Here is a 16,073-nt window from a genome sequence, read left to right as displayed (position 1 = left end):
CACACGTGCAACGCGGGGTCTGCGCTGCCATTCATGCGTTCAGACATGGCGTTTTCATGGTAAGATGCTGAACTTAATCCAACCTATGCAAAACCAGCAACAGTTGTAGTAAGTGAACTGTGGGGACCAGGTGATGTGAGCAAAAGGGCCACAAAGAAAAGCAATGTACATAAGCTTATTATTTGCCACAGGGGCAAGAAAAAGCCAACCACAGCAAGGGAATGCAGTTCTGGGGTTTTACCGGAGCTATTCAAACAAAGGTAAAGCAATCTTTCCCTCAATCTAAAACCTTGGAGGGCTCTACCAGTAATAAAGAAAATCTTCTAAAACTTTTCCCAAGATTACTTCCAAAGAGTGATGGGTAGCTTCAATTTTATATGGGTTAACCACATGCTACATACCTGAAAAGATAATCTTGCTCATGATTTGAGTTTAATTGAACAACTGCCATCAAACTCAGTTGTACAAAGGGTGTGTATTCCACAACTTTTACTGAAGTCCACGGTTCTATGTTAAACACAGAATTTGGGGTATATTTACACATCAACAGCCACTTGTTTGAGAAAGCAGACAGGATAGAAAAAGGGGAAGAGATCACATTATTTATAAAAATTCCCTCTCACCTGCATAATAGAAAAAAATGAAGGCTTCAAATAGAGGTATAACTCACTCTGAGCAAACACATTGTTAGTGCAAAAAGCATAAACAGCTACTCAAAACAAGTGACCAAACAGAACAGGACCTCACCATTTGCTACTAGGACTCAGACCATCACTGTAAAACACACTTTGTATTTCATAAATAAATGAAGGGACACCTACTTTCGGCTCTCATAACTTAACCTGGAGTGTTTGTTTTTGGGGGCAGAGGGAATTGCTTCTAAGAAAAAATAGTTTAATAGGATAAACATTTGGGTCCACCTTTGAATGACCCAGTATTAGTAGTATAAGAATAATTTTACACCATTGCTACTGAGCACCAGCATTAACCTCTGAAAATAAATTTAATTATGAGTGCACAGTATTTAAAAAAAAAAAAAGTGCTCTGACTTTAAGAGTTGTCCATTTCTCATGTATTTTGTACAGGTTATTAGAATCAACTTAAATATCTGTGCTGTACCCTAGGAGCCTCCAGTTCCTTCACTAGGTGTTAGTAAGTTTACACACCACATGTTAAACTACATGCTTACTATCTCTTCATATATATTTGAAACTGAAAGAGAATCTGGATTTGTAGGCAATCCTTAAATGCCCATTATCCTTGAAAGTTGCACATTTCCTAAAAGCATCCTACATTAAAAATTTCTGTGCAGATGTGAAGTTCATTCAGTCAGGCAGCAAACAAGTATTGAAATATTCCAGTACTTCTGTTGGGGTCAAAAGGAGCATCTCCCAATTAGAAATGGCAGAGTTTAGCTCTCTGTCACCAAGTTATGGTACTGCCCACCGCCGCCTGTAACTTGCTTAAACAACCGAATTTCTATTAACGCAAAGCTCGCCAACAACTCTTGTTGATCAGCACCAGCGTCCACTGCGATCAACACCACTAAAAGACAGTGTTGAATCCCTCTCCCTTGACCCTGGCAAATAGCTCCCTCTGCACACCAGAGGGCTTGTTTTCCACAAAGAAAGATGCAGTTCATTCTGGGATCCAATGGGAAGGATCCCTGTGCTTTTTCCAGCGCAGCAGTATCCATCTGTAACAGACCAACGCCTCCATGGCAGGGGAGCACATGTACGCTATTATACATTTAGTGAACTCATATTTCAATATTCATTACAACAATATTCCAAGACAGGTTTTAATTTTTTTCCCTAACCATTACCTGCTTCAGGTCACCACAAAACTTTCACTGGAAAATCATTTAAAGCATTTTTATCAGAATTTTAAGTCACAATAGGAAAAAGACAAGACTAGATTTACATTGTAAGTGCAGCCTATTCTCTTGGATGAAAATACTACCTAGATTCCTCAAACATCCTACTACAGGTTATGTTTTTCAAGTACTATCATAACAGACATTGCTTTGAAACTTTTGCTCTAGAAGCAGGAGGAAAAATTGAACTATTCTTCCACAACAAGCAGGAAGCCACTGTCACACAGAGAATCTCCCCAGCACGTATAACCCGAATAATCCACTCTGTCATCTAGAAATGTATTTTTTGTGATCTTTTCCGTAACTCTTTTAAAACCACAGTTTTATTTTAAAAAATAAAAATAAAATAAACATAAAAATAAAACCACACACACTCTAACCTTTTGCCTTTTCTAGACAATATATACATTTTCCCTGTCAAATTTAGAGCAGTTTTGTGAACTCTGTTTCTCAAGAGCCTTCCCGCAGTTTGCCGAGGGCATCCTCAGAGGGCAGAGAGCGCCCAGGATCAGGCCCCTGCATGAAAACTCTGTGGAGCAACTGCACAGGGCAACTCACTCGAGGGTTTGTTTGTTTGGGGCTCCCCCCACCCTCCTCCTCATTGTTAGTCCTCCTGTCCTGCTTATTCCTAGAAAACCAGTCCTGCTTTGATCCATGCGTGCTAGATATTTAACAGGTATTTCCAAATCCAAACACAACAAGCTTTTTCCTTCATCCTTAACTGCTATTTGACATGAAGTTACACGCAAATAAGTATCTGTGATAAGGTTTTTTTTCAACAGAAGTTTTTGTTCATACAGACTAGAATTCCCTTCAACTGGAATTTCAATTTCTGCACTACAACATTTAAGGTGAAGTGAGCTCTATTTCTGAGGGAGAACCAAGAGGACCTGTCCCTTTAACATTTTTAGATAAAATTAATTTACCAAAACAATGAAGCACTGCTATTTTTCACAAATGGGAAAAATGTATTGGGCACATGGTGTAGACTATATATTTTAAAATGGCATTCCTAAAGTTCAGCTGAGCATGAAAGTTAATCTTTCAAAAGTGAACATTCAGCTTCAGCTGCGTTCAAGTGTACTAGTACTAGAAAAAAAAAAAGCCACCTTACTATTTTTGCAAATTCTCCAGATATTTTTAGCTGATCTTTTCTTAAACTGCAAATTATTTTATGATAAAATAATATTTTTTAAATGCAAGTGAGGATACATATATATATACACACACACACAAATTCTCCTTGAAACACTTCTCTGCATTATTTCTCATCAGACTAGTCACAAAATGATCCAGATACCAAAAAATTTGAAATGGAATAAGGCCCTTCCCAGCTGAAGCCCTTTCATTTCAAGGCAATTTTGTTTCAGTATTTAGTAGCATACCCAAGAAGAGTCAAATCCGTCTTTGACTCATTGTTTTCTGTGCTCTTATCCAAATTTTAACTTAATTAAAAATACAGAATGCCTCATGTTACCTGTTAGAGGCAGTTTTCCACTCCAGATTTGCAGAAGGACAGTTTTAATTGAAGCCAATTCCACTGCACCATGAAGAGGTGGACAAGAGGGGAGGCACATTGCTGCTGCGGTTACACAGCACAGGAGACACCTTTTATGCTACAGGTTTCTCTTGTGCCAGCTTCTGTGATAATACACTTCAGCAAAATACCACTTTATAATTTAATATAATTTTCCATTTTGAAATTTCAATGTACTTGCGGAGAAAAAAATAAGTGGAAAACAGCATTTTTGATTGCCATTACAGGTACAGTATTTTAATATCTATCTTAATATTGGCCCTAGTAACACACTTTGCTAAGTATTGAACTAAAAACATCAAGGTTTTCTTCTTGGTTAAATGTATGCATCTTTCAACTCACACTCACAACCCAATATTGCAGATCTGGAAAGAAGAAAAATACAGGGGAAATATAATAATGTAATTTTTTGTCAACTACCCGAAACATGATCAAACACACAGGAGCTCTTCCTCCCATACAGAAAATTTTTGAAGCCAAATTACCTATTCCAGGTGATGGGAAGGTACAACTGTTGCTGAAATACCCACACAGATGAACTTGCTCAGAGAGGCTGGGTACCACCAGTGAACACTGGGTTTACTAATCTCCCTAGCACACTCCAAACACAGACATATGGGGAGATTTTTGATGGCACATTCAACAAAATTGTCTTCATTTGGACAGCAAATGTAAGACTCATATAGCAAAGAAGCAGGATGGAAAGGCATACAAGCGCATACACTTGACATGCCCAAACCAGGAAAAAAAAAAAAGTAAAATGGGAGCCTCAGACTAAAATTACAAAATAACACATATTTCTGGTAAAACATCACATTTCCAGATGAAATAAGGGAAAGTTACAGTTTTATCTTCAAAAGTAATTAGCATATAACTCAACATTTAATTCCATACTCTGCATCATTCAAAATAAAGAATGGACTGATGTGCAAATGAACGTTTTGCGTGTGAAAACAAAATGAGAGAACACATTAGAAGGGAACTGTATTGAAGCCGTCTGGAACTACACAAAGCACCTCAATATTGCTAAGCGCATCAGTCCTACTCAAACTTTTCCACTTGTCCATCTCTATATATACAATATGGAAAGTAATCCTCCTTAAATTTTACAGCATTTAATCTTTGCACCATCTATTTACTGATGCTGAATAATCAAACTTCAGTAATAAATTTGACTTGTAAATCACAAGAAAAACAAAAAGCCCACATCAATATTGTCCTGTGCCTGTCTCACTGGGCTCGTGTTAAGGATGAAATTTCCAGAAAAAGCCCATGTGGCCCACGGAGCTATGTATTTGTCACCAAAATCACAGGAGGATCGAATCACAAAAGCTAAGATGACATGAATGAAAGAGGCAGGTTTAAGGAGTGAAGGATCTTTTTTTGTGAGGTGCCCTGTAGGGCCAGCCCTGTCTGTGGTTAAGTGTTAGGTGTATTTTAATCCTGCCTCGGTCCCTGTCTCATGACCATCCTGGGAAGCTTCACATTTTCTGTTAGGTAGGTAAATCCCAGGTCACTGAAGAATTTTCCAGGTCAAAACTAAGCATTTGAAGTCCACCCAATAGCTAGCTAGAAGCCATAAAATGCTCTAGCACTGTACCGTCCTATGTTCTGCACTTAAATGAGCAACTGAAATGAACACAGCCCCATTTTACAGAAATACCACCTTCAAGGTCTCAAAAAAGTGGAAAACGTTATTACCCCATGCTTGAGGGGGGGAAAAAAAAAAAAAAAGAAAAAGTACAAATAATAAAAAAGAAGTAAATATGTCTTGATTATATTTTACTACCCTTGAATTACATTTCCAAAATGCTAATTTTTATTCCACCCCTTTGAAATCTACCGTATCTACACTGGATTTAAGCTCCACTACAAGTATGTTCTCAGGGTGCCTTTCGTAAAGGGAAGGCAGCGAAAAGAAAGCAAGACCAACCTTTCAGAACCTGTGTTCAGAGCATTGTTTCATTAATAACTTTTCATTATTTCATCTATCTTATTTTTTAAAACTGCAAAGATTTTTTTAAATTATCAAACAATATGAAGAGTTATAAAATTTATCTTCCAACAACATCGCAGTTAACAAGTCGTTATGGGAAGAATAGATAATTCTTCACTAGCCCTGTTATCTGTGTAGGAATCACCACAACTATCCAGGTTTGTTTCCATTCTAATTGTAAGCTTTCAAAGATTTAAAAAGAAAAAAAAAAAAAAACACACAAAAAAAAAAACACCACCACACACGCCTGTTCACGTCTGCAAAAATAAATGCAGAAAGAGAGAATAAAAACCCAAAATCACTATGCAAAATTTTGGCCCTTCACTCTCAAAAATATTCTAGTTTGGACCCAGGTGTGGTCCTCCATCTCCTTCCACAGAAAGGAGGATAAATACAGCCAATAAATGGCATATTTTCTATCATGTCTTCTTATATGCCGCATGTGTCTCCCTGCTTGATATTTACAGAAGCAAAACTAAAAATCAATGCCACTACTTTAAAAAAAAAAAAAAAAACCAAACTATGACCATTGTAGCCACCATACATATTTTAACCTCATGAAGCCATTTCCCATTGCCTTGCTTACACAAGATACAAACCTTCATTATACTGAAAATTAGCAATACAATCCAATGACCACCCAACAGCGTAACACTATCTGCTGGGACAGAGATGGTTGTGTGAGGGATTTTGAGCCTGTTTTCCTCAAACCAGCCTTCAGATACCTCCAGATGGGAAATGGAGCACAGCTGCTTAAGAGGCAGCACTACCTGCCAGGTACACCTTTGCTACTCTCTCCCTCCTTTCCCAAACAACCCTCCCAGAAGAGACATAGTGAATTTACTTTCTCAACAAAGAGCCCTCAAAGTAGGGAAAAACAATATATTTATCCTTCCAATTGGAAAAACACACCTCAGCATTTCCACAATTGAGGTGGTGTGAGCATTTTGAGCACCCAGAGGCCTCAGGAGCTGGCACGGTGGACCAGGTCTGGGTGGGAAACCCACCTGGAGGTGGGAGCCAGGGCCAGGAGGCTGCACCAGGCACATCCCCAGGTGCTCAGAGTTAGCACCTGCCCTCCCCCCTCATCACACACAAGTGACATCAGGGACGTTTGAATAATCAGACTGCAGCCTACATCACCTTGTGAGATACCAGCTGCTATTGGATTGCGGTAAGGTAGTACCAAAGCCTTGCACCACAAGTTCCATGGGCACAGGGAAATAAATGTATACTATGGGTCACCACCATCCTCCTCCCGCATTGCTGCTCAGCAAGAAAACCCATCTAAGAAACAATCATGACTAACAGTGCCCTGCCTTCTGTTGGAGAGTGTGGCTAGCAGTCAAAATTATTACAACGCCTTCTCAAGGTTTTGCATAAAGTGATCTAAAGCTTTAAATATTGCAATGGTCTTCTTCCACACTGAGGGGTCTGAATGCAGAAATGCTGCATTCCTTTGGCATTCCCTTGAGATTTCAGTAGTAAGTCAGGAATCTACTCCGAGCTTTTTGAATACTTTACACCTCCCCCAAAATAATTCTCCACCCTTCCATCAAGGAAACCTTGACCAGGCCCCTTCTTTCAACCACAGCATATCCCCCTGTCTGTTTTCAAATGCTTCCGGAGGAGGGCGGGGGAGAGAGGGGAAGACTCACACATGGGCTCTCTTCTTCCTTCCACAGCAGGTAGGAAGGTAATTTTGCAAACCTGGGTGTGACCACTTCAAATCTGAAGATCCAGCAAGGACTGGAATGCAGTGACTACTGGGCCCAAGAATTTCACCCTGAATAACAAGCCAGGCACACTCCACCATCTTCTGGATTCAGCTCAACTTTATGGCAACCCCAGCTGACACCACCTCCTGACCTTCCTTTATGTGACGAGGATATGGATTAACAAACCCTTACCCTTTCCTCCCATGCACCTCTGGAGAAAGATACTCACAAACTACCTTTGTGAGTGATAATACACCCACTCTGCTAAATATAAAAATAAAAATCATATTTAAGGAGGCTGTAAGGAGAGGGGGGGGGCTGGGATTCTCCATAAAGCAGCCGCGCAGCAGCAGAGGTCAATACAATGTATTGAATAATTTCTGTGCACTACAAAACAACTTTTGCTCTTATGAAGTAATCATTTGACCAAACTATTAATCGTACGCTTATGCTGAAGGACAGACTTGACATAACCTTTTTTTGTTGCTGTTAAATGGCATCCCTGCTCTAAGTGTATCTCATCTCCCTGGCCCTACAGCTTGCAAATGCGCTGGCTGGGCCTGGGGAGCAACACACCCCCACCCCAGCTGAATCTAACAACTCTCCCTTGAGTAAAAGGATACAAAGACTTCAAACAAGTTACTTTGAAAGCAGCTTAATAACCAGTTTCACCAAAATACTCAACATTTGAAAACTGTGGGTTTACACTTATCTAGCAACTCTAAATAGACACCAAGTAAGAAATGTTTATAGAGACATGGAACAAATCTCCAACTTTTTGACCCCCCCAAAAAAGAAAAGTATTAGACATGTATAAACAGACTAAGAGAGTCACTTTTACATATGGAAGCCACTGAATGAATTTTAAGTGGCTTTCTGTATTTGATTTTGGGAGAGGAGGGGCGGAAACAAAGGGGAAGGAAGTGCAGTTGTGAGAAATGCCATTTAATTTTCTGTTAAACAGCAGTGTAAATTTGAACTATATCTGATACATTCCAGCATGACACTACACGATGAAACAACGTTTTAGCAAATAAGTGCTTTGGGAGGAGCATTACGGGTATGCTGATACAGTTACATTTGCAATTTTTTCAATATTATGCCTATATGTAGGCAACGCATGCCTAGAAATGTGCTTGAGTTCAGTGTAGAATTCTTTTCAAGAAGTTACAGATGCACGCTTCTGATAATTGCTCACAGACAAATAGGAAGACATGCTATCCCATATGAAGAATGGATTTTACACCACTTCAGCTAATAGCTGAAAGAACAAGAAAATACTTTCAAAGGCATTAAATTATTATTTTTTAAAAAAAGTTGAGGGCAGCACCAGTGATTTTAAATTTACCTTTATCTGATTGAAGTGGACTTGTTTTCAACAGCATAAATAGAATATTACTTGTGCAAGTTTAAGGTTAATAATAATGATAATTTTATTACTGAGACTAATAGGAAATTATCAATTCTTCTCTGTCCCATGGAATTTTCTCTTTAGATCTAAAAATATATTCTACCTACAACAGTATTTTATATACCAAAGATCTGAAATAGAGGCTACTATAAATCAAAGCCATATACCTTGCATATTAAATGAGAAGGAGCACATACAACGTATTAATTTCCAATTAAAACCATCAAATAAATATAACCATAAAGATTAGCATGCTACAAATTGGTCCAGGTAGGGGTTCTCTCCCCTTAACTAGAGTAAAAATCCTCCACATTTTCTCAAGTGATGCTTTCCTCTAATACTAAATAGTGATTAAACTTCTAATTCTCAAGATACCAAGATACAATGCCCATCAAGACAGCTAATTCACCTTTCCAAATCAACTATTTTTAAAAGCCTGCACTTTTAAATATAACCCTGAAATAGCTGAAGCCCCTTTTAACAAAGTTATACAGACAGACATAGTTCCCAGATTGAATAATGGAGTAGAGGAACAAGCACGTGGAAAGTTTGATCTATTTTGCTTTTACTCTCTACTGCATGCCAGGTTTTCTATAATCTAAATATTTGTGAAAGAAGCAGGCTGATTTGCTATAGACAGTATAAAAATACTACCCGCCTTTACTGCAAGTATTGCTTCTTTACATGAGGCCCAACAAAATTACTACCTTACAAAAATTAAACAGACATTTAGAAATTAAAGATGAATAAATCCTGTCGTTATTGGGAAGCATTCATTCTCCTGCTGCTTCTGTATACCAGCTCAAAAAAGTGATGAAAAATCCTCTCAAATACAAATGAGACTTCTACTACGTGCCTATAAAATGCTGCAGACTCCAACATGGCAGGATCAAAAAATATGTATGCGAGTGTATTTACCAGATGCTTTTTTTTTTCCTGGAGCAAAGCTCATGTGTTTGCCCGTTATACAGTTCACAACACCACATTTCATTTCCTGCTAACACGCCAGATTTTAACGCTTCTCACAGAACTTTAAATTTTAAAATCTTCACAATCATTTGCCATCAGACCATAATAACTTGGTTTTCCTACAAAAACACAGTTTTTCTTTTTTTTTTTCTTTTTTTTTTTAATGAATTAAATACTGCCATTGTTGCCCAGCCAAGACACAACATTAGAAATACATGGGATGATTCTAAAAAAAACCTCTAAGACAGCACAGAATACACGCCTGTGGTTTTAAGAAAGCGGTCCATTTATCTACAGGGAAGAGAAACACAAACCTAAGCATTTTTCAAATTGCTTCTCACTGGGTAACTGAGGGCAAGGTGGGGGGGAAATAAAAATAAATTACCTTTGTCTTTTAGGGACTGAATGTTCAACTTCTATGAGTTTCCCATGCAGCTCCACTTTACCTGCAGAGATTAAAAGAAAGGGGAAAATATCTGAGCGCGGCTGCGAGTCCCCGTCTCTCCGAGTGGCTTTGCAGGGGTGTAAAACAGGGAAGGGGAGCGCAACACGTTAGCCCATTCATCGGCAACCAGGGCACCGGTGGAGCGGGGACCCGGCGCCCGCGAAGGCGACACAGCTCGGCGGCCGAACCGCCGCCGCGGGGGAGCCGGGGCTGCCCTCGGCGGGGCCCCTTCCTCCGCCCCAGCCCCGAGCTCCAAACGACCCGTGAAACGCCGAGTGCGGGAGCCAGGCTCAGCCCCACCGAGCCGGCCAGGCCGCCCCATCTCGGGGAGGGAGAGCGGGGGCTCCCGCCGCCCCCCGAGCCGCCGCCGGGCCTCCAACTTCGGGCGGTTTTCTGCTCGGAAGAGGGCGGGAAGGGAGCCGAAGCGAGACACCGAACGCAGCCCGAGCCCATCCTTTCCAAGGGAGCCTCTCCCAGCAGACCTCCGCAAAACCGCTTCACGCGAAAATAAAAATATATTTTTTAATTTATTTTTTTTTTAAGCACACAAAAACAGGATGTCGGGGCCAAGAGCCGGCGCGCTGCTGGAGGCGGTGATGGGTGCGTGAGAGCAGCGAAGAGAAACCGAAATAAATAGCAGGGCAGCGGCGGGGGGGGTGCGGGGCAGCAGAGCTCCCCCCCTCCCAAGTTTGGGGCAATTCGGCGGCTCGCCCCCAGCCCTGCGCCAAGCCGGGGGGAGCTCCAGCCCGCTCCGGGGAGAGGTGGCCCCTGCGAGAGGCTGCGGGGGGGTCCAGCTGTGCCCAAAGCGGGGGTGTGCAGCCGCTGCCCCACTGAGCGCAGCGCACCCCGCGCAGGGCTCCGCGCCCGCAGACCGCCCCGGCCTCACTGCGACCGCCGACCCCCATTTCCCCCCCAGTATAACGAGGACCTGACGGGACAAGGCTGGCCGTGGGGTGTGGAAAAACATGTGAGCCGCCGCGCCGCGGGTCCGTGGGCCCAGGCTCCCGCCCCTCCCCGGCCCCTCTCCCCCGCCACGCCGGGCCGGCCCCTCCCGGGGGCCCACCGCCGCGAAAGCCCCGCGTAAAGCCTCCGTGGGAAGGCCGGGCGGCTCCGGCCACGATAAGAAAACAACAGTTTGCACCTCACCTGGGGGCGGGGGCGCAAGGACCCCCCCTAATCTTCACCCACCCCCCCCGCGCCGAGGCCGGCGGCGAGGCCCAGCCCGCCGCTGCAGCAGCTCCGCGACCGCGGAGGAGTGCGAGCAGCGGGGGCCGTCGGGGCTGCGGAGAACGCGGCGGGGCGGTGGGAAAGGACCGCTCACCTGAAAGTGCCTCGATGGCCTTCATGGCCCAGCTCTCGTCGGGGCAGTCCACGAAGGCGTACCCCGTCTTCACCAGGAACTGGCCCGAGAAGGGGATCTTGGAGTCCTTAAAGAGACTTTCCAGGTCGAGAGGGCTGACGTTCTCGCCGAGGTTGCCGATGTAGAGCTTGTTCATCTTCCTGGCGGCTCGGGGAGGCGCGCACCGCGGGCTGCAACCCTCGTCTTGCGAGAGGAGGTGGGGAGGAAGGGGGAAATAAAACAAAATGCGATGGAGGAAGGAGAGAGAGAGAGAGAGAGAGAGGACAGGGGAAAGAAAAAAAAAAAAATCAGATCTGCAGCTTGTGTCCCTCCCTCTCTCTCGGGGTAAAAAAAAAAAAAAAAAAAAAAAAAAAAAAAAAAAAAAAGCGTAGCCAAACGGGAGCCCTAAGTGCCTGCCGTGCTACCCGGGCGCATGGGGGGCGCGGGGGAAACACCCAGCGCCGGGGCCGCGGATGGCGGGCTGAGGAGAGAAAAAGAAGGAGGGGAGGGGGAAAAAAACTACTTTTTTTGTCTTGCCCCCAAGTCCCTTTGGCAGCAGCAGGCGGACTATGAAAATGTCACACTACGTGCGTGCAGGCGCCGCCTCTCAGGATTAAAAAAAAAAAAAAAAAAAAAAAAAAAGGAAAAAAAAAAGAAAAACCGGAGAAGGGGCTTAGGGGGAGGAAAGGAGGGAGGGAAAGAAAAAAAAATTACTTGAATATTCCGGCTTTTTGAATGAGCCACGTGTTCAAACTACAAATCAACTTCTCACGTGAGGAATCCCAGCCCTTCAATTAGCGAGTGGATGGGGCTCACACACACTCACGGAGGAGGAGGAGGGCCGGGGTGAAGGACGGGAAGGGAGGATGGGGGGAGGCTGGACAGGACAAGTTTAGAGAGGGCCCGAGGGCGGGGGAAGGGGAAACCGGAGTTGGGTGGGCGCCGGCGCTGCTCCGATCTGCGCCGCCTCTGCCCTTCCGCCGGGGGAGTCCACTCTGCGCGCCCCCACCGCCCAAAATCGGCTGGGCGACCGCACCTCCCCCCGTGTGAGCGGGGTGTGATCCCGGGGAGGGAGGGGAAAAGGCACCGCAATGCCCGCCCCCCCCCCCACCCCGCTCCTCCCCCGCCGTGCCAGGCTGTGGGGATTATTCATTGGGGTCGTGCCTGGGCGATCCAGCTCCCCGGCACCATGGGCCGGGGGGGAGGGGGGAGAAGGAGGAGGATGAGGGGAAAGAAGAAGAGGGGGGAGGGAGTGCGGATGTGGGGGGAGGCGGTGGGGGAGAGCGGGGATCCGCTCCCGCGCAGCGGCGGCTGCGTGCTGGGGGGCTGGCGGGGCGGGGGCGGGGGGTCTCTCCAGCCTCGGAGGAGCCCCATATGGTAATGTGTCTGCATCACTCGCAGTGCCCCTTGCGCTGAGCCTTACGGAAAGGAGGAGAAAGAGAGGAAAGGAGAGGGAGGAGGAAAAAAAAAAAAGACAAAGGGGTGGAGGAGAGTTGGGGGATGATGAAGAAGGGGAGAGTCCTGGGGCGAAGGAGCCGCGCTCCGGCGCTGCCCGGCCGGGGAGGGGCGGGGGGACCGTGCTCCCTTTCCAGCTGGGTAATGGTGGACGGCGCGGGGGGGGGAATGCGAAGGCACCGTTGCCCTCGGCTGGTAACGGCACACAAAGGGATTTGGCGACCCTCCTCCTCCCCCCCTTCTCCCCGGCCCGGTTTAAGGAACCATTCATAATTCTCCACATTCGTACGGATACAATGGTGGGCTTGTGGGGGAGGGGTTTGGGGGTGTGGAGCCTTTCCAGTGCAAACAAAATGTTGCCTGAAGATGAAGAAAGGATACGGAAATGAAAGCCAGCACTGTGTTTAATATAGCGATCTAGTAGGTTTTGTTTAATAATTCAACACACTTTAGCCGAAGGTTTCATTTATTCCATGGTAGGCTTCTTGCGGTAGGTTTTAATAGGTATATCCATGGAAAATGGTTAAATACTTTTATTAGTGAGCAGTGAATGGATTTCCACATGTCCTCTAGTACATCTGGAAATCCGTAGTAAACAGGAATGCTTTATAGTTCTGTGCCTAACTTCTACCAAGTCTACAATTAAAGAAGAGGGGATTTAAATGTCCTTGGAAGGCGGGCGAGAGACAGGCTTTTGTCACCCGGTCCCCGGCCGCTGCCGCTCGGCTGTGGCTGTGGGACCCGGGGCTCGGAGGAGAACAAGTCGCTGGAGATGTCGCTGGTGGTGGTTATGATGCAAGGAGTCATGGCTCACCATGAGGGCTGGAGCCCCAAGCCATTGTGAAATTATCAGGGGCTGGGTGAATGTTGCAGTAAGTTGGAAATACGGCCCTTTTTGTGGTGTAAATCCAAGCGCCTGGTTTACCGAGAAACTAATATTTGTGATTTCAACCCATTGGTTAATCTCAGTGTCCTTTTTATGAACTTTTAATTGTCAGCTTGTGATTGAGGAAAGCGAGTGTTTTGTGTTCCACTCATCAGAATTTAATCACAACTTCCATTTCGTAGAAAATTAGCAAATAATTATATTGGAGATAGGAAGATTTTTTTTTTTTTTCCTACAGTATTAACCGGTTTATGACTCTTCAATGCTGGATGTAGCATTTTTCCTAAATGAATTTATATTTCATAACCCCATCCTGTGTAGTCTGGCTAAAATAAACAATTGCCTAAGTTAAAAACAGCCCACTCCAAACTGCTGAATTCTTAGTCAAACTTGTGAAAGGAATTAGTCACTTCTTGCAGATTAATTGCATTCTTTATCAATTTGATTTGTACTGAATCTATAAGGCAGCCTGCATGTGCTCATTTCTGCATGGTTAGTCTATGGCGGTATCTGGTATTTCCTCTTAAAACTGCTAAACAGGGTGTGTATATTTCATTTATTCTAGTTTGATAATCTGTTTTGCTGGATTTTTTAAAAAAGAAATTAAGATTGAGAGTTCATTATAACAGTATGCATTAGTTATCTAATAATACCATAAACCTCTTTGTAATCAGATCATTGGGAAAAAAACCCCACTCTTGCTTATTAGCAATCTCTTTTTTAATATATAAACTCTGAAAACATCTTGCCAATAAGTTGAAATATTTTCTGTAAAGCTAAATAATGTATAGCTTTGTTTGTCAAGAAGTGTGGGTTGGTTAGTGGATTCAAGAGTAAATCCAAATCTTGAATGTCAAAAAAGGCAAATCAACAAAAAAAAACTTGCTCATGCTGTCTGACAAATCTCCACTGGCCGGTACAAATGGACATAGTTCAGATCAATTGGGCACTCCCAAATCTTAATCTTATTGATAATACAGTTTTGTAATTTGAGATGTAATTTATTTTGTCAGTCACTAATGAAATACATGAGCACACACTCCAGCATTTTCACAGGTAAACTGTTTTTTTTGAGACACCTCTGTATAAAAAGGCATTATACAGTTTATTCTTTTTTTTTTAATGTTTCAGATGTTTATGTTTATTGCCCAGGCAAAACAATAAGTTAAAAAGCATAAATATTCTACAGAAGGAAGCAAAACCAATCTTTAACCAGCAAGGGCTTTTACGACAGTCTGCCATTTAGAATTAAACTCAGCCATGTGCTTCTCCCCACCTCCGGGGTGACACACCGAGAGCCCCCGCCGTGTCCGTCCGCCCCCTTTTCCACGGTCACGGGTGGGCAGGGCGCTCCCTACGGCGGCCAGCAGCCCCCCCCGCTCCGCTGGGGTTCCCCCTCAGCGCGGGGCGGGCGGGCGGCACGTTGGACCGTCCGCAGCCTCAATGTTTATCATTAAATGTCTTTCTCTTTTTTTTTCCTTTCCTTCGCGTGCCGCCGCCCACCAAAGGCTCCCGCGTGGGTTTGTGGCTGAGGCGCGGCCGCCCACGACGGGCAGCGGGGGCCGGGCAGCCACCGCGGGGCGCGGGGGCGGCGGGCGCCTTCCGCGGGGCCTAACGGCGGCCGGGCGGCCACCCGCCGGGCTCCCGGCCGCCGCTACGACGCGGGGGTGCCGCTGCCGCCGGCCCTGCCTCATCCCGCGGTCGCGGAGCCGCCGCTCCTCCGGGGCCGCCCCCCCGCCGACGGGCCGGGCCGGGACAGGGCCACGGCGCAGACCCCCCCGGCCCGGCCCGGCCTGGTCCCCGCGGCAGGGCGGCCGCGCCCCCTCCCCCCCGCCAGGCGCCGCCAGCCCCGGGGGCGCGGAGCCGCCCCGCGCGCCCAGCCGCGGGCGGCCATAGTAACTCGTAGTAAAGCGGGGCGTGGCGCGGCGCGGGCTCCCATTGGCTGCGCCCTGCGCCTACCAGCGCCGCCCGCTGCCGCGGCGCGGCCGCCACTGGCTGGCGGGCGGGCGCTCGTGACCGCCCATTGGCTCTTGCGCCGGCCCCTGCCGCGCGTGGCGCGAAAGCGGCGGCCGTGTGGCGGCGGGGGCGGCGGGGGGCGGGCAGGGACGGGAGAGGCGGCCCCGCTCCCTCCCGGCGGCGGGCCGGGGCTTTGTCAGGCGGTAAGTGGGTGCCACGCCGCAGAGGTGTCGGTTCCGGCGGCCTCCGGAACAAAGGAGCGGTGGGGTGCGGGCGCCTGACGGGAACGGGGCGTGCGGCCGGCTCCGCGGCATGCCCGCAACGGGGAGCCGCGGGGAGGGACCGGCGGCGGCAAGCAGCCGGTGGGGTCCGTGTGCCCGGGTGCTGGAGCGGTGCTGCCGGCAGATCCAGCCGCCCTTCCCGGGGCGCGACTGCTCGGGGAGCGGTGTCTCGGTGCCCGCAGCCTGTCGGGCTCCGGGTTGGGA

At 46.2% G+C, this 16,073-nt stretch overlaps 1 protein-coding gene across 4 annotated transcripts in view; it reads right to left on the bottom strand.

The window, feature by feature from the left end:
- IGF2BP3 (insulin like growth factor 2 mRNA binding protein 3) overlaps nucleotides 1–12,186 on the bottom strand; it is a gene marked incomplete at its 3' end in the record, with an annotated part of 114,982 nt that extends 102,796 nt beyond the window's left edge. For all 4 annotated transcript variants that reach the window (XM_080338511.1, XM_080338512.1, XM_080338513.1 and 1 more), the window contains exons 1-2: nucleotides 11,274–12,186; nucleotides 9,893–9,953 (exon numbers count right to left, since the gene is read on the bottom strand). In XM_080338511.1, the coding sequence (XP_080194637.1) occupies nucleotides 9,893–9,953; nucleotides 11,274–11,448 (236 nt within the window). In that variant the 5' untranslated portion in view covers nucleotides 11,449–12,186. The remainder of the gene's footprint in view (nucleotides 1–9,892; nucleotides 9,954–11,273) is intronic.
- Between the last annotated feature and the right edge of the window lie 3,887 nt (nucleotides 12,187–16,073).

The sequence above is a fragment of the Nesoenas mayeri genome (genome assembly GCF_963082525.1).
Source record: "Nesoenas mayeri genome assembly, chromosome: 2".
In the NCBI taxonomy this organism is placed as follows: domain Eukaryota; kingdom Metazoa; phylum Chordata; class Aves; order Columbiformes; family Columbidae; genus Nesoenas; species Nesoenas mayeri.
Note: the sequence above shows the minus strand (reverse complement) of the source record. Positions and strands in the feature narration are given on the sequence as shown.